Here is a 24828-nt window from a genome sequence, read left to right on the forward strand (position 1 = left end):
GAGAGAGAGAGAGTCGAGAGAGAGGGAGGTAAGGAGAGTCATCAATCTCTGGCCAGGTCAATTCCTCCGTCTTATCAGGCTCTGTGCGGTTGTCAGGCGGCGCAGATTCCAGATGATCTACATGCCTTTATGTAAGTCGAGCTAATCTGTCACGGGGACTGGGAGCGGTGGGCACCGGCGCAGCAGGGCCACCTCATCACTCTTATTCCACACGGCGGCCGGGCCGCTATACTGCCATACCACCGCTGCTATCGCTACCACTAGAACACTACTGCTAAACAGCACAGCCACCAAGGACTGGCCTGGGACCAAAAGAAAGGCCTCCTCTACATTGTGGGCAGGTCTCTAACAAAAAAACTAAACAAAACAAAAAAACATGTAGACCCTCGCGGAAAGACGGCCGACCGGGAAATGGCATGTATATCCAGGGCCAGATTAAGATGCCCTGGGGCCCCCAGGCTACAGGTTCCTGTGCCCTCCCACCAGTGTCATAATTACGAGCTAGGAATAAAGGATACAGGTCTACCAGCTAAACACTACAGATTCATTTTTCAATATTGAATCTTGTCATAATTTTTCAATTTTGGCCCCCTGGCAGGTGGGCTGCAGCCATATCTAGCCTGTACATTAATCCATCCCTGTGCATACCAGATTACTGATCCAGGCCTGCTTCCACCTGTTCCACCACACCTCACCCATCACACGACACCAGGCTATCCATTCAACACCATGTCCTCTTGGCTACATTTTTGCCTTTATTGACAGCGAAGATAGAGAATGGGAAAGAGACTGAGAGAATGGGTTTGCGATTGGAACATAACCACAGGCTGCTTCTAGCTACACAGTCAATTCTACAGTGTTAATTCAATATTTAGGGAGTAGAGACACCATTATGAGTGTTAAATTTAACCCTCTAAGTGTTGAATAAAAACTGCAAAATACTCTGTGCAACTGGGTCCCCATAGGCACTTGCTTGATGACTGTACACACAGTGCAGCCCCTCTTCTTCAAAGAAATTGTCACAGAATGCCTTACATTTGACACACAATACCTGTAAATTGGGACATCACAAATTGTCTTGCAACAGATGCATGAGCATTAGTTTAGTTTGTCTTGACTTCGTTTTCATCTCTGCCCCAGTTGCGCTAACTTCTCCTCCCCTCCCTTTTCCAGGGTATCAACTTCTCCCACAGCTCATTCTCAATTCTACAATTAGTTCACTCATTTATTCTCTGGACCAGACAAGGCCATGGCCCCTGATATCTTAATTAACGAACAAAAAAAGCGCAAAAAAGAAAGCAGAGAGTTTGTTTGCTCTGTCTTCAAATGAAGCTGGAATTGGAGAGCGGCTCAATTAGATCATTTAGACTCACTTAACCTCCGCTAATGAATCCCCCTAACATTCCAACTGCGGCTCCTAGTTAATGAAATTAGCAGTGAGGAAGCAACGTTTGTAGTCTCCAGGTGTTGCTGACCTTTGGCCAGTGTACTTCAGAGCTCTTTACAGATCTACACATGTAAGGATGATGCAAGGCGGAAGTCAAAAGGATGTGAGGAAGTGCAAGTGGTAAGAAAAGTCTGGGGGAAAAGAAACAAGAACAAGTTGAAGGCACAAAGGAATGTTTTTGAAGACGGAAAACTGAAAATATTACTTTGCGCAAAGTTTGCTTTTTTAATAAAATACTGTATGTTTGTCAGAGTAAGGCCCTACCACCTAAAAATCTATAAAAATCGATGTGACCCATTATGAATTAAATGAAAAGAGAGGTAGTATTCTTGTCTACAACCCCTCTGATATCAGTAGGACAGAACATGCAAATGTGCATGCTGTAGGAATATAGAATATATACTAGCAAGACCATTAGCTTGTGTGCCTTTATCGGGAGACCTAAGAACATTCCTCTTTTGATACAAACAGAACACAGGGGCTGCAGAGTACGTTCAGACACACTAAGCCATTGTTATGGTATGTTACAAATGTATCATGAAAGTCTCTGAAGGTACTCTGTAGCTTCTGTTAGGATCACCCGATCAGGACAGCCAATCAAAACTGACAAGACAAGTTCAATAAAACTACCTTACAGACACTTGGAGGGCAGAAATGCGCTTTTCTCCGATGATATGACTGATTAAGCTGTATCGTTGTAATGACCTGAGTATCCTCAGTTAACTCTGAACATGATAGGTGTTCAATTCTTACAATGCTCTTGTATTATAACATGTGCTCTGACTTGAAAAGAGCTGATCTAGAAGAGCTAGAATTTGGCTGTATTGCATCTTCATTTCGTCGCCTTAGGCCATTGGCAGTTCCTGGTAAGCTGGGTATCGTCCAGTCACATGGTGGTAAATCTGTGGGAACAAACAAAAGAATAGCCATTAGAACACCCGGTCAGAGCGTCATCTTATTACTTTTTGCACATGGCTCAAACTAGCAACTTGACATATCACTTTCCATTACAGCCCCTTTGTCTAGCACAATTGAACCTGATTAACATCAGGCCATACAGAAGTGACACGCCTGATGTGAATAATACGTGAAGCGTTACAATAGCCATTAGTGCTAAACTTACATTTAACAGCCATTGTGTTGTGTCCACAGGAGGCTGAGGGTTCCTGATTGTCGCCCCCTTGTAGCCTGCTGTGGTCGTTTGGCCCTGTACTGTACTTACTGGCCTCTAATGGCTACGCATGCACCAGGGGCTGCTGGGCTCAGACAACCACACACCCCCCGCACGCACGCCCGCCCGCACGCCAGCCCGCCTCTTCATGTACACAGTGGTCTCAATTGGTTGCAGGTGCACACGCTAAAGTTTGTTCATTCAACACTTAAAGGGTTAAATGCAGCAGCCACAGTGTTAGCCATACACTCTAAGTGTTGAATTGACATGGCAGAATTTACTGTGCACACCAGGAGCTGCCCTGCTGTGCCCCGCTCGGCCACACACACACACACACACACGCACACACACACGCACACGCACACACACACACACGCCTCTTGATGTCTGCCAGCAGGCTATTGGTACCCAGACAGACCTGTACTGTAGTTAGAGTTTTTAGCCAGTCTGTCTAGAATTTTTCTGGAACATTCCACAACTACTGACTTTGGCCATGTCCACAATAAACCGGATGAATATAAAAACATGTTTCCGTAGTTAAGATGGTCTGCATCCACACTATTTGGTAATATTCACTAAGTCGGACATTAGGGTACTTCTCACGTTTTCATCGAAATCAGCCGCCCGCTATCCTCAAATGGGGTAAAACCCAGGAGAATCGTCATTGAATTGCATACATTGAGTATTTTGTTTTAGTGTTGTCTGGATGTACAGTAGTTATGTTAAACTGAGTGAAGAGGCAATGACTACACATGAAGTTGCCTGCATATGGTACCGACCAGCGTGTACACTTCACAATTCTGAGCGTTTGGGAACCGGAAATTTGGCTCGCAATGAAAACCAAAAAGCACTTTTTCTCTGCAAATCGAAATGACAACATGAATGTCAGAAGGTTCACCCGGGTAACAAATGGTCACATACGGAAAGGTTCAGTGCCCGGTATGAACACAGGAGTTCCGAACATAACTGGCGCAGTCACCGGCACGGCCAACATTCTGGTCGTCCGGACATTACAAGAGCTGCTCGTCTCCTACTCCATCTGCTTCTTAGCTTCTTCTGCTCCGGCCACCCACCTGCCTCTCGATGTCCGCTAGCAGGCTGCTGGCTCCCAGGCGGAAGAGATGTGGGCTCAGCCACTCGTCTCCCAGCTCCTCCTTCATCAGAGTGAGCCACACCACTGACTCCTGCGCGGTGCGGATGCCTCCCGCTGGCTTGAAGCCCACCTGTGTCACAGGGCAACACAAACATTTAAATGGTAAATAGACTGCATTTACATAGCGCTTTGCCACTCCTTTGAGCACTTTAACATTGTATGCCTCAGGTTCACCCATTCAGACTGACATTCACACACCGGTTACAAAATAAACACATTAGTTCAGGGCCAATTATTATACAACACACACATCCCATTGCAGCAACCACAACTTGTCTGGCAATACAGACACAATGTGAACATAAACCGACATGGTAAACAACATCCTCAACTCACTTTGGGATCCATAAACTATCTACAGTATAGTCTACAACATGCTGGACACCCATCGGACAACACGGCATAATCACACTGACTAATGCCATAAGGGTGAAAACCATTTCAATTATACAGGCCTGAGTTATAAAATTCACAGGTCTATAAAAATTACATATTCTCAGGCTCAAAGCTCTCTCTCATTAACAGTTAGTTGAGCATTTCGACATTTTGTGAGCAATCCCCAAGCACATTCTGGTCTGATACATCAGTTTACATGGATTAAATATATGAAGATGAACATGGGTTGAACATCAACAAAATATATTACAATAATAATGTAATATGGTCATTTCAACTCTCTTATTCAAATGAGACAGGTTACACTCAGCAGCACAGATGTGGAAAAGCTCCACAATCTCACCTTATGGCCTGTTCGGAGGAAGTAGTCACGAATCGCTCTCGCCATCACTATAGCAACCGGGTAGGTGGCATTGACAGACTCCTTGCCCGTTGATGTTTTGATGAAGTCAGATCCTGTGAGCAACACGTCAGATCAGTTTGCTGTTACATTTCAGTGAATGTCTGCGCGTGACTTTGAGTGAGTGCCTGAGTGTGAATGAGGTTCTGTCATCCATTTTTAGTCCACCGCACACTCTTATAATGTTACAACCATGTGCTCTCACACACACACACACACACCACAAGCACATGAGGTAAGTCAAGTTTGACAGAAACACCACATCTACAGTCTATGGTGCTTTCTATTATGAGACACTGAAATATTGTGGTGATGATAGCTATGATGAGAATGGTGAGGATAAAAAATAAATGTATGAATATGAAGAGTTTCGTTGCATAATGACGAAAGCGCTATTTTTGACTTTTGCATTTTATTATTGGAAATGACTGTTCAGAGGTCCTATTATCTGTGTGAATTCTTCCAGTCAAATATTTTGAGGACATTCTTTTTAAACCTATATAAAATGCATTTTGCAATGCAATATAATATAATAATACAATTTCCCAAACTGATCCAAAATGGATATACGTCATTTTGCAACAAAGCTCTTCATATATGAACATGAAAATAAAACGTAATAAATAAATGTATACATAAGATTGCAAATCAATTATCAAAATGTTTTCATCTGCATTTTGAATGATGATGACATCCTATAATTTAGACGGAGCCCTAATTTAGATACATATCCATGGTGCAAGGTGACAATTCCCAAAAAACTGGTCATTGAAACTTAGCACACCTGCTCACTTGAGTCAGTTGGCAAAACCGTCTTAATAAGGCCCTGAACCTGATCAGCATTAACATTAATACGAAGAGCAAAGCTGATGAAGGCACTACTACTTTTGACAGTTGCACCACTGATATCTAAACAGCATGGGTCTCCTAATGCCAATCCCTGCCCTGCCCATCCTCCTCTACCCCTCACCTCCTCTCCACCCCCCCAGAGACATTACTCCTAGCGGTTGGGGTGGAAGTAGGGGTGGGGGGCATGCACGCTGGCAAAAAGAGAACATATGCTTTCTACAGCCGAGAACAGAGGGTGTGTGTGTGTGTGTGTGTGTGTGTGTTCATCAATAAAACACTTCATTTTTCCTCACCTTCCCTTCAGAGCCAATTATGTTTTATCAGAGACCCATTTAAAAATAGAAGATGAAATGATGCTGCTGATAGATGAACCACAAACTGTGTGTGGGGGGAGGGGGGTAAGAGGAGGGGGGAGAAAAAAAGAAAGGAAGAAAAGAAAAAAAAATCACCCCAAGTCCCTGCTGCTGTCCTTCCTCATGGATCACGGCTGTTCATTACAAAATGGAACAAGATGAACGTTTTCCAGTTCATTAGAGATATGCTCTATGTGTTTTCCTGCCCCCTTCCTACACGTCCTCACCCCCGCGCCCCCCCCTCCTTTCCTTCCTTCCTTCCTTTTCCCTCAAACTGGTCTAATCCGAGAGATTCGTTAAAGGGAGTCTTAATTACACGATAATGGATAACGGTTATTAACCACGGGCGGCGGTAATGAAGCTCTATTCATTTGCATGGGCATGTGGGACACTGGCAGCCCAGCCGCGCGTGTGGGGAGTAAAATAGCCCCGGCCGTCTGAGATTAATAGGTAAAATTATCATTCAATTTCAGAAACCTCATACGCAATTCATAGGAACAAAAGGAGATTAAGGAGAGAGCGCGGCGACAAAAGCAATGCATTTTAATAATGATCCCTATCGCACAGAGAGGCTCCTGATGCGCTACAGTAATCGGCTTAATGTGCGATGGCTATTTAACAGTGCAGTCGGTGAGGTCGACTCATCGCACAGCACAGCACATTGCTCAGGTTGGCCACCACATCTACCACCTATGGATAAATACTTTGACAACACCGCCACACAGTGGGGAGATTTAGGAACTGCAGCATTATTTTAACACATCAGCAGGCACCAGGCAGCACAGAACCGCTGACTAGGGTTGCAAACAGGGTAGCAAATTCCTGGAATTTTTTTTCTGTGGACACTATGGTACAGGACTTTTGGAAATTATCAAATTAAATTGGAAACTTTGTATGGGAATTATGGGCATTTTGGGAATTAACTGAAATGTTACTACATAACTTACATTTCAGCATATCAGCTTTTCAGTAAGGCCTAAGGTTAGTACACTGCATATTTATATAGCACATTTAGCACAACTGTACATCACAATCCATGATTAGCATATCAAAGGGGCATTTAAGGCAAAACAAATATTTTGATGACAACATTCAGATGTGCACACTGCACAGCAAACTTTTTGGGACACTTGGTCTGTTCGCAACCTTAATAAAAAGTTGGACGCATAACACAGATTGCAAACAGAAACCTGTGATCAAATGTAAAATCATCTACTTCATCATAACCACAAAATTGACTGCATTTAGTTCTTTGCCTGAAATATCTGGCTTCAGTACGCGTTATGTGCAACGCCCTCTTGACCCCATCAAAAGCCTCCAAACGCCCCCTTTGCCTTGACCTCATCATAAGCCTGCTAACTTAATATTAAAAAATAACATGAACTAACGACCCCAACTGCAAATAAGTGACACTACACCCCCCCTTTATTTTACATAACTTAGATAACTTTATTGACATATTATTCACATAACATCACTTTATTCACATAAAGTTATGTTTTAGCCAAGAGTATGATAAAAAGATGTCTACCCACTATATTGATACATCTTTTTTCAACCCACTATATTGATGTAACCTTTAGTGTACTCCAAGTGTATAACAGCTGTATTGTGTGTATATATGTTTGTTTGTTGCGTGCTAATTCAGTCATTGAAAACAAGGAAGGAGCTGAGTGTCTGTGACCGTTTGCGTATCTTTGACACGTAGCTAGAACATTTTTGAGGTGCGCATTGATGCTCGCAGACCCTCTGCGTTGGGGGCGTGGTGAGACGTGGGGACAGATCTGACATGCGTCATGACCCATGAGCATAAATTGGGCTTAAGTAATGTAATGACATGCAATGTATATGCATGTTGATTGGTATTTGTGGGTCCTCACCTGCCATCATGGACACCAGGCTGGCCTTGTAGACGTTGGTGAAGTTGGCCAGCTCCCCCACGGCCAGGATGCTCTTCATATGGGCCTCTCCACACGCCTCACGGAACTGCCTGATCTCATCATACAGAGCTGCAACAACACAACAGCACACAGAGGCATATGGGATGTGGCTTTCGTTAAAACATGAAACCTTGGCCCAGCCGTGGCTCAGACGGCTGGGCACTGGACTGCTACGAGGGCGACCCAGGATCGAATACCGACCAGGGTGATTTCCAGATCCTCCCACGTCTCTCTCTCCCACTCGTTTCCTGTCCCACTCCTCACTGTCCTGTCTAAATAAAGAACTAATTCATCTAGAAAATTGTGAGGTGATGATTTTCAACTTCAATGTCCTAATAATTTCATTGGAGCAGATTAACTATCTTACCACTAGTACCTCATCATTCATGCTGTACTGACATTCTCCCTTAAATGCAACTATACATTTCTCTTCATTGTGAAGCAAATTCTGTTTTATGAGTCACACTGTGCGAAATATAGCCTGGGCGAAAAGCCGACTGTTGACTCCGTCAATCAGTCTGGCAAAAGCCATGAGGAATCCGTCTCCGTGGAGGGTGGTAGATGGTCTGATCTTACTCTATCATTTAAATTAATTGGAGTTCCAAACTCAAATTAAAACCCATATTGTGCTTTATTAGCATGCCTATTACGATACAGCGTCGCAAAAGCAAACAAATAACAAAACGAAAGTGTGAATATAGTTACCTTAACCAATCAGTAATGGAGCTCGCGGGTGAGCTCCGCGTCATCTCTCTCAACTGTTTGCTGATTGGCTAAACACTGAGAGAACCGAGCTCAAGGCTTTTGCCAGACGATGTCAAAATCTTTGGGTGGAGTACATAGGATGGCGTTGCGAGGCTATGCGAAATAAGGCATCTGCCAAGAGTCAAAAACAAAAATAGCTATCACTAATGATACGTATTAACTTACCTTCCCATTGTCCAGTGAGCGCCAGTGTTCGGTTTATAACGATGTCAATCTCACTGGCCCCGTCTGCGACTGCCAGACGCACCTCTTCCAGACGAGTCTTCAGGTGGGTCTGACCCGCAGGGAACCCAGTGGCCACTGAGGGGTGAAAACACCATAGGTCATCATCATGATTACATCACAATGCATTACAATACATTACAGTACACTCACAACAGACTTTCAGTTATTAGGTTAAGGGGAACTGGATACAGTTTCTGGTGCAATGTAGGATTAGTTGCCTTGCTCAAGGCCATTTCAGCCATGGATGAGTGTAGGACACAACCCGCATACTTCCCACTGCTATGAGATTCAAACCTGCTACCATCCATCACACACTTCCTCCAGAGACTGTCACCAATGCCCTGCACCTGAATAACTGCAAATCACTTTGGATGAAAGTGTCAGCTAAGTGTAATATAATGTAATGATATGAAATATTATGGAGGTAATGAGTTGGGATTTTGTACCTGAGGCGACTGGCAGGCTGGAGTTGGCTGCTTTCAGAGCCTTGGCGGCGTCAGCCACGCGAGACGGGTACACACAGACAGCAGCCGTGGTGATGCCTTCAAAGAGGATGACACACATTTCAAACAGCATTCAGACACGTTGTCATGACAGACGGCAAAAAAACGGTAGTGGGAAGTGACAAAGGCTCGCCATTGCCAAGTATGTGTGACAGCTGTCTTAAGACACAAAAGAAGACATTGTGAATACATTATATGAAGTCTGCCTTGCCATGTAGGAGACACCACATTGTTTAATTATCATACTGTAGATTGCTGTTTTGTTTCACTTTGGCCTCAGGGTGTACTGTCAGATGGGTTATATAGCCATCCTACAATTAATGGAACAAACAAGTCTTTTTGCGCATTTCTAGTTCATGTACTGTATGTATACAAATGTTCCATCTTAAATTCCATTTAGCAACCATCATTACCACTGAAGAAATGTAAGTTACAAAAAATGACAGCAGAAAACACAACTAGCACAGTTCAGTTAATGCACATTAGGTTATTCAATCAATATAATACAACATGTATAGCTCAGTATCACAACACTGAAGTTGAATTCAAAGCGGTTATATCTAAGGCCATGTCTACAATATAGTACAATGTAACTTTTCCAGCCATTCACCAATTAATTTAGCCAGCCATTAAAGAACCAGATTCAAATTACTCTTCAGCCAGGAAGAAGAGTTCATACATAAAATCATGTCTATTCACAAGGTAGAGTACAAGGCAGAACTAAGTGACTGGAACAATGAGAAACTGGATTGTAGTTTGTGGACCCAGACAGGCTTCTACAGTAGCCATAACTCCCTCACTCTCTTCTCCCAAGAGCAGGGGTGGGGAACCTAGTACGTCTCTAGGGCCATTGAGACTGTTTCATCCGGCCCCAGATATCATTTTAAATGTCATGCAGCTTCACATGACATGCGACATACTTTGGAAAGGAATCTTAGAAATTACATTTGCAATACAATTGTTATATTCAGGAGACCTATTAGAAGGTGGGGTCTGTTGTAAAGGTGGCCACCTTCAATATAGGCCTTAAGTGCAGGGTAAATCCAGGGTTGTGTTCATCGTTCATTTTCACTGTGTTGAATGAAAAAGGTTTCCCACACCTGCCCAAGAGAATAAACACTTGCGCAAGGTTGAGTTAGCTGGTTACAGTTCACTAATTCCTGGACAGAAACGGCAGAGGCACTAGGTGGCAACGGCCTGGCTACAGATGACCAAGACCACAGTTTACACTGGGCCCAAACACCCCAAGCGTCCCTCCGCTGAATTCACCTCAAGCAGCAAGCCAAAGCACAGATGCCTCTGCTACAGTTTTGTAACTTATAATTAATTTTGTAAGAAGTTATGCTTCTCTTGGCCTGGGCACCCATGAAAAAAAATATTTTTAATCTCAGTGGGTCCATTTCTTGGTAAAATAAAGGTTATCTTATTTAGTTTTCAAAGTGTTGATAGAGCTATGCAAATAAAGTAGGCCTACACACATATTGACCATCCCCTCGTTACAAAGCTCAATGTAAGCACTGGTTGAGACCTTTGTCATGCATGTCCATGCTTTTCAGGTGGTCATGACGGATTGGCTGGATGGCTTTCATGCACAGACGGTGGACATTGGACGGGGTGTCGTCTCCAGCGAGGGTTGTCAGGTCAATGCACGTGACAGCCTTCAGAAGCCATGCTGCCTAAGAGCCGTAGAGGACAGTGGGGTAACGAAAAAAAACAAATGGCATCTTTAAAAAACAAACAGCATCTTTAAAAAACAAATAGCATCTTAGAAACACTTATTTTACGTGTCTTAAAGCCATAGTATGACTCCTAAATGCAAAGTGAAACTGACATTTTAATAAACATGCAAAATCACAAAGATGTTCTCTTGAGAAGATGTGCCTCTTCCAGATAGCTCACCTGCCACTGTTTCTTGGACACCTTGCGTCCTTGAACTTGCTGAGCTCGCTTTAAAACAGCTTGGGTATTCACACGCACCTTTGACACCCACTCCAAGTCTACAAAACAAAGTAATCACGCTTAATATAAAACAACCATGTTTCAATTACACTGTACAAACATTATAATTGTTGGACATGAGTGTTGCATGTGACCACAAATCTGTCCTGAAGTCACATGCTTTCTCTTCATGTCATGTGCCTGAAATTTAACAAAATCAGTGAAGTGCACTGCATGTAGAAGCTGGGCAACACAGTTTTAACGTATAGCTGAGATACAAAAGTTCAAGTTACATATTAATGTTACAATGTTTCACCCATACGTATACATGTTACATAATAACTCCTTGGATTATCTTGATAACAGGTGTTCGTTAAGATTAATATAGGCTCAAGGAATAGACTTTTTGCAAGCACAGGACCTTGAAGGTGTTAAGAGTTCATCGATATAAGCTGCACGAGCAGGCTGTAGCACAAAGTGAATTAATATTGCTAGCAAGCCAGGAAGAACAAGACATTTGTCTGTGAATTAATACATTGTCAACTTACCCAGGTCAATACCAGGATTTCTTGCAGACATGATAGAAAGGCACTACAAAACTGTAAACATACAAAATACAGAAAACTGCAAGACAGAAGAACGTGGGCTTTGACAGTTCAGGGCAATTTTCATGAAACCCTTTTCCTGTTACGTCTGGCTTGCGTAGTTACGTCACGCCGGTGTTATTTTTTGACCAATCACAGCCGACCTGTACGAGGGAGTAACAAGCCCCGAATGTTTGACCAAACAGTATCAAAATGTATCACATTCCAATTAGTGAGAGCATGGCGCCTAGTAGGCTATTCCTCAATATAAAAAATCGGGGAAATGGGGGAATGAGTAGGCTAAATTGGGAATGGTGATGCTTCTGGTTGATATCTAGACATCTCAAGACAACAAACTCAAGACAAAAAAAAAAAAATCAGTGAGCCAGAATGGTGATAGCCTATTTGTCATCTCAGCAGCCGCAGTGCGCTATAACCCTCCCATCAGAGGTGTAGTTTTGGCTCAAAAAGTGGTGGGGACATTTTAATGGCAAATTGTCCGGATATGCTGTTTTTGCATTGTATTTGTGAAAAAGTGGTGGGGACAAGCTATGTTTATCTCAAAAGTGGTATGGACATGTCCCCACCGTCCCCCCCTAAAATTACGCCCATGCCTCCCATAGCCTACCATAGCATAGCCAACTGTCCCAATCTCGTCCTCCTAACCAAGGGGACAAAATCACTGCTTCTGTTGTGGTTTACTACGGTGTGGGGGCGCCATTCTCTCACTTTCTCATGGCTTTGAGAGTTGACCCTGAGACGGCTGACATGCCTTAGTAATTGTTGCATACCAGAGTCCTGCAGAGACGCATGCAAACTGTGGCTTGCGCGCTCGTCCCCCTGCCAAGGTATTCCACCTTCATTCCTGTTGCCATGGATCCCCTGCATAATATTATGGTGCCATATTTCTGAGAGATTCCGTGCTGCTTTACATGGGAAAAACTAGTACCCTAACAACGTAAAGAGCAGAGCCCTCCTTTGTTCTCAACTCTGCACAGAAAGAAAGGAAAAGAGGGGGGTGGGGGGCGTTATTGCGTCTTTGGCCAGCGGTGTTATTCTGAAAGCCGTGATTCATTTGTTGCTTCTTTTTCATTCACAGTTTTGTTTCTTGACAAACAAAGTGAACGAATAATTAAGCCTTTAATGCCTGGTTAATTTCCCTCTGGCATTTTTTTTCAGACAGGCATTTAAAAACACTGTAAACAAGAGGCCAAACAAAAAAAAACTAGGCCTAAGATGTAACACAGCAACATTCCATTTCTTGCACAAGGTGGCGATGCAGTCCAATGTTTTTCAGAGAGAGAGAGAGAGAGAGAGAGAGAGAGAGAGAGAGAACCCAATAAGTACACAAAGGCTTTAGGCTTTATCACTTCAGATCATCACATCAAATGTAGAATATAAGTTAAACATTTTTGTTTTGTTTTTCTCCCAGTTCCTTCATTCTCACCTGCCCAATGTGACACCACCTAGAAAAGGTAGGCCATATAGGCCTAAGGTTGTCTGTATTTCAACTAGGCTTGGCCTATATGTTTTTGAATATTGCTTCTAAAGTCCAGTTAACACTCTCCAGTTAACAGTAAAGAGCAATTCAGATGAGTAAGCTGTGTTTCTTGCGTAAAAGGAGGATTGGGTGCTACACTACGATTAAAGAGCAGCAAGCTCTGTGAATTAGGCACACCTATGGTGTCAAGTGTAGGCTACTTGACACTAATCCTTAAATTCACCTTGCTGGAATGATATCTCTGACCTATGTGTAAAATTTTCATGTCTGGTTGGCTGACGAAGGGCACACCGTGGATTGTTTTATTTATTCATCCTCTTTTGTGTGACGGTGGCTGGCCGGGCCCATAATAACCCATATCAACCTCACCCAAAGTGTCTGGCATCAGGGCTACTGTTTCTCTGCGCTCCACACAAACTCTTTAAGTAGCCCAGCTCGGCCTGAGTGTGAACAGTAACCCGGCAGATCAATGGACCCTGATAAAATTGCACGCTGCATCTGTGTCGTCTGTGCCTGAGTCTAGCCTCGCTCTGGAGAATATCCATATGGCAGGTTGGGAGGTTGTAGTGTATACATGCGCACGCTTTCGTAAAACAGCCTGGCATTACCTTGAAATCAGAGGGGTTTTCACTAGTCAACACGGACTGTGGCCTTTGAGTAATCTGTTGAAATGGTTGTGGGCTTGTTTCTTTCTCTCTGACAATCTGAAAAACATGCTGTAAATGCCACTTGCCAAACATGTAAAGTAGGCCTATGCAACAACAGGGTTTTTTTGGCTGGGGGGTGGGGGGGGTATGTATGTTGACTGTTGGACAGAATTGGACAAGAAGAGGAGATTGGAAAAGAATTGTGAATGCAAACATCTGATTTTAAATTCGATTTGGATGGAGTGCACATTGCCAGATGAACTTAGACGTCATGGTGAAAGTATGCTTTCTTAGAAAGACTTGCAGTGATTTTTTTTCTTGGAATGGAAGTGCATGCTTATTTTGTTTCAAAAGAATTAATGTGAACTATTACTCACAGAGGAGATGAATTCACAAATCCTTGCATGTGAGAGAACATATCTGCCATTAAAAGCAAAAGTATATAATGCTATGTTTGTGATCTAATGATAGACGGACTGAAAGAACAATAGAATTATAAAGAGAATAATCCAGACACATGCATGGTATAAAAGTAATAAATAAAACATCACTGGCATGCATAACATACAGTAACATATAGGTGAGGGGGGAATTATTTAGGCCATTATTTCACATGCATAAGGTTCATTGTAAAAGTGTTAGCCATTCCCAATCATGGAGTTCTGGTAAATGACCACTTTAAAGAAAAGGGATAGGGCATCCCTTATGAAAATCGATCATGATAAGTCATGGTTTTCATGGTTTTTTTAAGCACGGTTTGGCACATTTTTACTATGGTTCAGTCATGGTTTGACTATAAAATTCAGCTTCAGCTTTTTTATCCAATGCACATACTAGTGACAGTCCTTGGAGCAATGTCCCTTGCTCAAGGGCACTTCAGCCGTGGATGAAGATGTAGGGAGAAGTAAGGGTTCGAACCTGCAACTCTGTGATCTTCAGTCTAACTCCCTAACCATTACACCACGTCTGACAAGTTTTTTTTGTTTTTTTGGGGGGTAAGCAGGAAACCCACAATTAACCATGATTTTGTTTAGCATGGTTTGTGCTTTGTCATGCTGAAAAAAAACATGGAAACCATGAATAACCATGATCCATGGTTAGTCAGGAACCACGGTGTTCATGGTAACCCAACAAAAAACATGGATAAGCCATAGTAATACTATGGTTGTTTCAGAGTACTTAGAGTGACCCTGACATATCATGGTAAAACCATGGTTTCAATAAAACCATGGTCGATTTTCGTAAGGGATATGTAAACAGACATAGGAATAGTCTGGTTAAGGTCTTAAAGCGTGTATGAAAGATAGAATTAAACACATTTTCACATGCATAATTTGCGCACATTCACTTAATGACAGCTGGTTTATAGCTAATGGTGCTGAAGTTGAGATGTTTATATGAATATGTGTGTAGAAAGAGGCCAATAAATATTCCTCCAGTTCAGTACTAGTTGACGTTTTTGTCATATTCTGTGGGAGGGGGTTGGGGGGTTGCCCTCTTTCTGAATCTGTCCCTCATTTGGAGTCTGTGCTTCATTAACATGAGGTAATTTAGAAAGTCAGCAGCCAGGGGGTTGGCAGGGGAAGTTGAGGGGGTAAAGGAGTAGAGAGAGAGAATGGGTGAGCGGTAGAGAGAAGGAAAGAGGGCGAAAGGGAAAGAGAGAGAGAGAATGGGTGCGGAGAAAGAGAGGGAGACAATCAGAGGGAGGAAGTCCACCACTTGCAGAAGGTAGGTAGGTTTTTTTGTTTTTTTTTGCAGAAAGAATGCAAGAGAGAAAAAGATGGAGAGAGAGAAAGCAGTGGAGGTGAGACATTGTAGGTACACGAGGCAAACTGAGACCTAATGAGTCACACGCATAGAAGATGTGAGAGAAGGAGAGACTGCGGAGGAGGAGGAGGAGGAGGAGGAGGAAGAAAGAGGTGAAGGTGGGGGCGATCGTTCCTTGATGACTGTTATAATGTGGCTGGGATTGTGCCGTGGTGTGCGTGCGGCTGAACGTCGGCACAGTGCCCCGATGACAGCGTGGTGAGTCACGCTCGGCTCCGCTCTCCTCTGCCCCTCCATGGGACTCTGCATGGGTGACTCAGGGGCTGGCTGTCACCGAATAAACATCCAGGGCCGCCCACCCAACCGCCCAGCCGCCCACCCGGCCGTGTCACACCCACACACTCCGCTCCGTTTTTCATTCATACTTTGCAACTCACACAGAGCCCAGTTATGTGAGACTGGCCCACACACCCATTTACACCTCACCACAGACGTACTACACACACACACGCACACACACACACACACCCACACGCACACACACACACACACACACACACACACACACACACACACACACACACACACACACACACACACACACACACACACACGCGCACACACACACACACACCTGGCAGTGTACTTGCACAGTGATATGTTCACACCCAGCCTCCAGACGTCCCATGCTGTAAAAAAAATGAGGTGGGAGTGTGAGGGTTTTTACACCTTAGAACGGAAACAGGAGACATCTATATTCACCTACAGGTGGGGGTGGAGGATGGAGGGGGAATGGATAGGGTAGCTGGTGTTTTGAAGTCACCTGACTCACAACGCTAAACAGACACCACATAGGGCTGGCCCTGGATTGAGTTCTAAGGGCCATTCAACATGGAACGTCTCAAAACGTAAGCGTTAAGCGATGATTCATTTTGGGTAGTATAGGCCCTGACCAAACTCTGCTGATTCATACTATATCATTACAGAGTGTTAAACCTCTCTGGAACATCCTTCAGATGGAATCACATGAGAGTGGTTGTCAGGAAGCAGCACACATGTACATTACATTACATTCAGCTGGTACTTTTTTCAAATCCAAATGGATTTACAGATATTACAGGCTATTGGTTACAGTCCCTGGAGTAATGTGGGGTTAGGTGCCCTGCTCTCAAGTCTGCTTCTGCCACGGATGGAGGTGTAGGAAGAAGTAAGGGCAGGATACAAACCTACAAACCAAGGCTGCCCACACATACATGGCCCTGGGAATCACTTGATCAATTGTAGAAAGTGCACAAGGTGAACCATTCAACAGGGTTTTTAGTTTTAAGTATTCAGCATTAACGTTCAGTGTAGACAATATCTGGGATCTTCCATTTTGACTGCCCCCAGTACAACCCACTGCATTATACAATATTACAATATGTTATTTGTGATCACATTTTGTTTTGACATCAGAAATGGTGACAGCATGATCATAGGCTATCTGCCTGTGAAATCTGCCTGGTGCAAGGAGGAAAACAGTTAAATATACTATAGTCTTAGGTAGCATGCAGGACTGAAAAGCAATATCTATCTGAGTAGAAATGGAATTCTGTGACCTTCGTAGGCTAATTTAAGTTGGCGTCTAAATTGCACGAGTGTTGCTGTTTTCTCTTGACCTGAATATGGTGGCATCATGTGACACCCTTCCAGGCAAGGAAAATACATATCCTGCAAACCTGGCCAAATAAAGGCTAGATCACACAGAGGCACTTTCCCCAAAAGGTGGCATTGACACCTGTAATTGTTTGCAATTACATATAATACTGGACACAGATTTGTTTGACCTGTTGCCTCCTAGCAAAGGTAAATTGAACTACAGTGGTGGTGTTCCAGAAAATGGGTTCTCAGTCAGAGAAAAGGATACACCTCCTAAAAAAAGGGACATGTCAAAAAGAAATACTTGTTGTGACAAAGAGATTTACAACTGACACTGAGTTTGAACTTATCTGACCTCCTCTCTTGTTAAGTAACCCTCATTATCAGTCAGTTAATACATTTCATTCTCCTCCAGTCTCCTGTTACACCACCCCACTCAGTATTAATACAATGTGACAATAAAACATCTTGTATCTTGCATTGTTTTGCTCATGTATTTAGAGTAGGCCTAAATGAAAATCAGAAAATAAAAACCGGAAAAAGCTATTTTCAAAATATTTAACAGGTATAGAAACAGGTTCTGACAGAAATGTTTCTGACCACATCATGCATTTCCTTCCCCCGGCCACTAAAATGACTCCTTCTTCTTGCATACTTCCTTCCTTGATACAGGAAAAAGGATGTCCAATGCCCAGTCACCTGAGGTTTGGATGTCCATGCAAAGCATGACATTGAAATAGGCCTCAGACACACACAATACTTAATGGGACTTGTCTGGATAACATTCAGGTTTATTGTAGATGGAGCAGCGTGTACACAGAATTTGCTTCTGGTCGCAGATTTCTCTAAGTCCATGAATAAGATAAAATAAGATAAGAAAAGAACGCTATTGTCTGATACAAATGAAACAGAAAATTGTCTTTTGGCATGGCCCCAGTCATTCTCACAGACTTAAAGGAGCAGTCCACCTCATTTTAAGAAATTGCTCCTGTGTAGTTAAGCCCTGGAAAAGCCCATGAGAATAGCCTATGAGAAGACATAGGATTTCTTTCTCTATGTGCTTGCATTGCCTAGTTTAGCAGTATATCCATATCAAGTGTAGCAATGGAAGTCTATGGTACAAAATAAAACATCATCCAATGTAATTATAAACCACTTTAAAATTAATGTAAAATTCACCAGAGTGCAAAACGGCAATTCAATTCCATCCAGTGATCACTTGTGGCTTGATGCTAAACTAAGCTAATAATTCTGATCCAATAAATCTAAGTACTGAAAACACTGAGAAGAAAATGATATGCACATTCATGAATAATGCTTGAAAATACTGCAAATATGTGAAAATCAAAAAAGGATGGACAGTTCCTTTAAACAAGACATGACAAAACAGAGACAAGACAATACATGTATGTTGGTGGATGGGTAGCTAATGTTCATCTTGTGTTGAGCAGAGCTACAGCAGAGGGCATGAAGAATTTCTTGTTTGTGTGCCAGTGGTACATTGTAGCGCTGACCTGATGGAAGCAGTTGGAAGGAGTGATGGGGCTATAAGAAAGAGAGGGTGGTATCCATTTCTATGCTGCAGTTATAGGCTACCTAAAAGCTTCCACTTACTTCACTGTTTGACCTTGCATGATAAGTGATTGGAACAGAGGTGATGTCTTGTCTCTGCACCCGCAGCATAGGCCTACTATAGTTCCTTTGTCTTTGAGACATTCAGCTCCAAGGAAACTTCCACAAAAGTTTGGGTCAGGCTGTTTACTATCTCCTGGTAGCGAGTCAGGATGTCAGTGTCAGCCATTTTGTGCCACTAGCTTTAAGCAGGGGTGGGCACCAATTTTGGCCCAAGGGCCACGTTGCATGTAGAATACTAACTGAAGGCCAGATGTCGCAATAATATGCAAGTCTATGTACTTGGTCAGTCTAAAGTTCTCAAGACTGTTTGTGATGAGTGTTGAGTGACTGTAAGAATTGGATTTAAAAGTTATCATCCTTCTGTTCTGTCAGAAATGTTCTCTGTAAAATGCCTGCAATTATTCATTTAATTTGCTCCTTGTATTGTTCTTTCTACATTTCTTTCCATTGGTACGACAGTGTAGGGTATAGTATGCAAGGAAAAGAGAGGAGAGTGTGCATGAATATCTAAAGATTGCTAATGTGTAAATATTTGTGTGTTACTGTCTGGGTTTCGTGTCTGTAGAGATGTGTACATAATTGTGTGGTGACTGTGTGTGTGTGTGTGTGTGTGTGTGTGTGTGTGTGTGTGTGTGTGTGTGTGTGTGTGTGTGTGTGTGTGTGTGTGTGTGTGTGTGTGTGTGTGTGTGTGTGTGTGTGTGTGTGTGCGTGTGCGAGTAAGAAGCCTCCTCAGCAGACCCGTTGTCTAACCTTAACCCTTTCCTGACATGGAGACGGCCCTGCTGAGTCGAGTGGCTCTGGCCTTGCTCAGTGCCAGACACTCGGACGTCCCCGTCCAAACACTTGTCTGCAGGAAGCCGGCGAGGGCCCGAGGCGGCCCCCTCGGGGGCCGGGACCTCTGTGCTCATCCCTGTCGTCCTCATCTCCCAGACACTCCACAGAGCAAAGCACTCAGCAGATCACTGACCCACGGCACACGGACACAAAGAGGCATGCACTTTTCAACCGCGGATACAAGGGAAGTGGAGCTTTGCAACACTTGAAAGTGGCAACTTTGTCATCCTCGTGTTTTTTAAAGTGTGTCGCCTTCCATCTCTCTGCTTGTGACATCGACAAAAAGGCCTCCAATCCTGACCTTCTATCTACAGGCTGTCTCTGTGTCTTCATCTCCGTTCACTTGGTTGACTTTTGCAGAGTTAGCTGAAGTGGGGCTGAAAAGCCTGCAAGACTCCTTTTTTGTCGGTCGTCTGCCCGGCCCTGTGAGGAGACAGGATGAGCTCAGACTTCCTGCCAGAGAGAGGAGTGGGATGGATAGTGGGGTTAAATATTTACCCAAGGCTTTGGGGAAGTGGCTGCAGGGGGGTATCCTATTTTTACAACATGGCCCCTGGCAGCTCCCGTTTATCATGGGTGCCTTGCCAGCGAGAACCCTGCTCAGTGTTACTGTCAATATTTCTGTTTGTCTCTGAGGAACAGACCCGTTGCTCCTACAAAAGGAGACTGATGGACCGACGACTCTGGACAGGCTCTCTCGCTCTCCTCTGTCACAAACAAACTGGCCCTTTCTCTGCTTATTTATGCTGCCACACCGCTGCATTCTGGGTGTGCTAAGCAGTGCTTATGCGCTGATCGGTGACAACAATGTTCAATTGAGGCATACAGTACGAAACACTGCGAACCGCCTCGTGCGCGCATCTGTCTTGCATCACAGTGTAACAAGATGAACATTGCATGTTGAGTGCCGCTTGGCGAGAGAGGGGATTCTTTCTTTCTTTTCTTCGCAAAGTCCGGGGTAGACTCTCTCTATTCCTAGAACTATGACAGGGTAAGAAATATATGCACAAGCCGTGTGTTTTGAGAGGGGGGCTGTGGTGGAAGTCAGGGGGTAGGGGGAGCCAGGGGGTGCAGCTGTCTGGCGGGGAACAGGAAGTGTGTTTTATTTGCTCAGTGGAGTGGACATCCTCGTGAGTGGATGATACAGGAAACAGCCAATTAAGCGGTGTGTGTACGACTCACCTCTGAAATGCCACATATAAAGAGGGTGTTTCCACAAGCACACACACATGCACGCACACAGAGACACACACTGTGATACTGTGCAAATAAGCTTCATTAAAGGTGCAGTATGTAGGATTGTGGCCAGAGTAGGTATTGCAACTGTGCTGCCTATTCCGAAACTTGATCTTTTCAATAATATTTACTAAGTAAAAAAACCTCATATTCAGTATTACAGTTTTTCTCGATTGCCTACACACAATTTTCGGAATCGGTCTTCGAATTCTCAAAACTCTACACACAAATCTCCAAACCTCTCACACAACGGGCCAAACTCTTCACTACCTCTGAAAAATGCACGTCTTGTCTCAAAACAATGTACTCTCTTCTAAAAACCTCATTTTGTCGTCAAATGACACACACAGACAGTCACTACAATACACATTTGCAGACCCATTAAAACACTGTTGGGCACAGGGTAAAACTAATTTCTCCCAGTAACTTGGGCTTTTTTTGTTCTGGATTGCATGGATGTGACATAAGTTGAAAAAACGTCATTCCCACAACACACAAACAGAAAGATTTTTATGTCTTTTTCACAAAAATAACACAATACTGCCTATTTGGCAGTACAAAAAACCCATTACATTACTGTATAGCCTATTGCTATGAAAAAAAAACTCTATACTCAACTTGAAACACAGTAGAAACTTATTTTCTTCAGTGTTCTACTTACTAAAGAGGGTATTTTTCTGTAGTAAAATACTGAAATATTGTTTTTAGACTCGGAGTACACAGACGTGTATATATTTTACATATTTTTAAAAATATTTAAAAATTGCAGTAATGTATTGTAAAATATTGGGTAACCACATGAAAGTTATGTCTTGTATAACATAGTTTTGAGTTCAAAAACAAAACAAATGGGTTTTCTCCTTGCATCCACTCATTTTTCATCAATATGACATGCAATGTGTGTCCTTATGGGGTGATGATTTCAGATTGTAAACCGGTATGAAGAGAGTTTGCCCATGTGATGAGGAAGTGAACATAGTTGCAGTTGATTGTAGTGTTGTGAATGACAGTGTGTTCCATGAGAAACCCAGTGTTTTTCCTTATGAAAATTGAGTGTAATCCAGAGAATTGTGTGTAATGGTGTGAAAAGAGTGTGTTTTAAAACTGGAATTTGAGTGTTAAGTAGGAATTGTGTTTAGTGTTCAGTGACATTGGTTAGGGGAGTTGGGAAATGGGTGAGATGTTCCGAGAATTGTGTGTGAAGTACCAGAACTTGTGTGGAGGCAATCGAGAAAAACTGTACAGTAAGCTTTGCAGCTGAACAGGTCTATTTCTGGACATTTCAAAATGGCAGACATGGAGAAGATCCATCTCTTCATGTATGAAAAGTGTACATTTTCCCAGTCAGAATGATTACTTAGAATTGGATAGTGGTGATAAGTATTTGTGAATGAGCAACATGAATTCTGGAAATGAACAACTCAATACATTACATACGTCACCTTTAAATAAGTCAAGACGTCTGGAAACAGGATGCACAGGAGGATACCCTTTAAATGTACTTCTACATTATCGTGGAGGAGGAGGAGGAGGAAACGAGCCATAGGAGCAGGATACAAAATCAACTGAACTGACCGAATCCTTTGACAAAATGGCATCTTTTTTGGAGGGAAAAGGGAGAGCTGAAGAGACCTCCCCTAATTGTGCTGCTACTATTGAGCACCACCCCCCCTCCACACACACACACACACACACACACACACACACACACACACACACACACACACACACACACACACACACACACACACACACACACACACACACACACACACACACACACACACAACCCCACCCAACTCCATCCCCCCAACTACCTCACACACTTACCCACTATGCCAACCCTCCCAACTCAACTCAACTCAACTCAACTCACCCCACCCCCATCCCCATCCCCAAAACGCCACCCCCACCCGAGTCCATCGGGTCAATTGGGAGGAATTAGCGTGCAGCTTTATGATGTGTGCTGGCACTAAGGACAGAGCCCAGAAGCTGTGGGGTGGGGGGGCGATGAGTGACAGGCCTTGTCAGGGAGCTGGGACCGGTGAGGCTTTGAAGTCGGGGGGCTGGGGGGGGGCCTCCAATTCTCAGAGTCCACCAGGGCGCAGGGGTCAGGGGCTCCGAGGTGGGCCACTTCTCCCAAGAGAGTTGGTTTGCAGGCAGGCAGGCAGGCCGGCCGGCGGGCGGGCGGGCAGGAGTGTGTGTGTGTGTGTGTGTGTGTGTGTGTGTGTGTGTGTGTGTGTGTGTGTGTGTGTGTGTGTGTGTGTGTGTGTGTGTGTGTGTGTGTGTGTGTGTGTGCGCGCACTCAGTTAGGGGAGGGTGAGATTGTAAGGATTGCAAGGCGTTGGAGAAGGAGGGAAAAGAAATGTTTTGAGAGAGAGAGAGAGAGAGAGAGAGAGAGAGAGAGAGAGAGAGAGAGAGAGAGAGAGAGAGAGAGAGAGAGAGACGGGGGAACAACAAGGAATTCAATGCTGAATAGGGAGGAGCGGGGGGGCAGTAAGATTTCTCTGCACTATACTGCACCGACATTCAGTGGAAAGGGAGGAAGAAGGGGTGGGTGGAGGTGGATGTGGGTGCAGGAGGCTGTGGACTGGACTGGGCCTCTTCCTCTGCAGCCTGGCTGGGCCGTAGTTGCCCTGCCCTGCCCTGTCCTGTCCTGGGTCAACCTCAGGAAAGGGTGTCTAAAGCACCTGGTGACTCACGTGCCTGTCACCCCGTGTAGGAGGCTCTGCCATTCCAGTGGATGTCTCACTCGCTTCAAATGACATGTTCTTGTTTGTTAGTGTTTGTGTCAAGAGGAGGGGATTCTGCTTTTATCTTCACAGAAGCAGGAAATGCATGTGCACATGTACCTGCTACTTAACTTCCCAACAGCTTTCCGCTTGGATCTGTCCACTTCTCTGGGGTGTATTTCTCAAAAGCATAGTTGTTAGCCAGTTAGCAACTTCGGTAGTTGCCAATGGGAATTTACATTGCAAACAACAAAGTAGCTAATGTAGTTAGCAACTTTGCTTTCGAGAAAAGCAGCCCTGGCTTCTTACACAAATAGTGCTTCGCAGCTGACAGCCAACCAGGTTATTTTGTTCTTGTGGCACAGTACAGTGCTTAACCTCAATTAACCCTAAACGTCCAGGGATGAGGATAATTCCCCACTTTCAGTGTACCACCTACCAGAAGACAAATAAAGTCCTTCATTATCAACATCATCATGATTATTTTATTGTGCTCAACAAGGGAGAAGAAGGCTGAGGAAGTAGAGGATAACTTTTAAAACTTTTATTTAATCTTTTGAAAGCAAGCGACTTGAAGTGTAATCATAGACAGCAATACTACGTGAACAAAGACAGTCAAAAATGTTAGAAAACACTTGCAGTTAAACAAGGAGAAGCACAGAAGAGAAAACTGCCATATAGGATGCCATGATTTCTTCCCCAAAGGCTAATGGATCTACATTACATTGCATAATTGTCAGAAAATTCCTTTTTTTAAGTAAAGTTGTCCAGTCTTAACTAACAGTGACTGGGAGAACAGAGAGGAGCACTCTTATAAAATTTATTCCCCACAAAAGTATAGTAATATACATATAAATTTTAAGATGCCCTCCCCGAAACTCAGCCACCTGACGTTTTTTTAAGCAGATTATTAAGTTGAAAATGAGGTAACAGTAGGCCTTTTGGAGGTAGTAATGTGTATTCGATTGTACTAGAACATGATATCACACAGATACAAGGTCAAACTTCATTAAGACTCCCAGAGCTAAAAGCACTTGAACAGTGGCCTCTGTAGATACACATTCAAACCAACAAAGAGGTAAAGTACAAACAACAACAGGTGTTCCGTTTGTTG

At 43.6% G+C, this 24828-nt stretch overlaps 1 protein-coding gene across 1 annotated transcript; it reads right to left on the reverse strand.

The window, feature by feature from the left end:
- Positions 1 to 742: 742 nt before the first annotated feature.
- On the reverse strand, positions 743 to 11832 carry dera (deoxyribose-phosphate aldolase (putative)). The gene is made up of 9 exons (XM_063216729.1): positions 11689 to 11832; positions 11102 to 11199; positions 10731 to 10878; positions 9146 to 9241; positions 8640 to 8774; positions 7650 to 7778; positions 4511 to 4623; positions 3692 to 3841; positions 743 to 2349 (listed from the first exon to the last, which is right to left on the reverse strand). Exons 1-9 carry the CDS (start codon positions 11717 to 11719, stop codon positions 2293 to 2295), a joined length of 957 nt encoding a protein of 318 aa, XP_063072799.1. The 5' UTR covers positions 11720 to 11832; the 3' UTR covers positions 743 to 2292.
- Positions 11833 to 24828: the final 12996 nt, after the last annotated feature.

Source organism: Engraulis encrasicolus, chromosome 15 (genome assembly GCF_034702125.1).
Source record: "Engraulis encrasicolus isolate BLACKSEA-1 chromosome 15, IST_EnEncr_1.0, whole genome shotgun sequence".
Taxonomy (NCBI): Eukaryota; Metazoa; Chordata; class Actinopteri; order Clupeiformes; family Engraulidae; genus Engraulis; species Engraulis encrasicolus.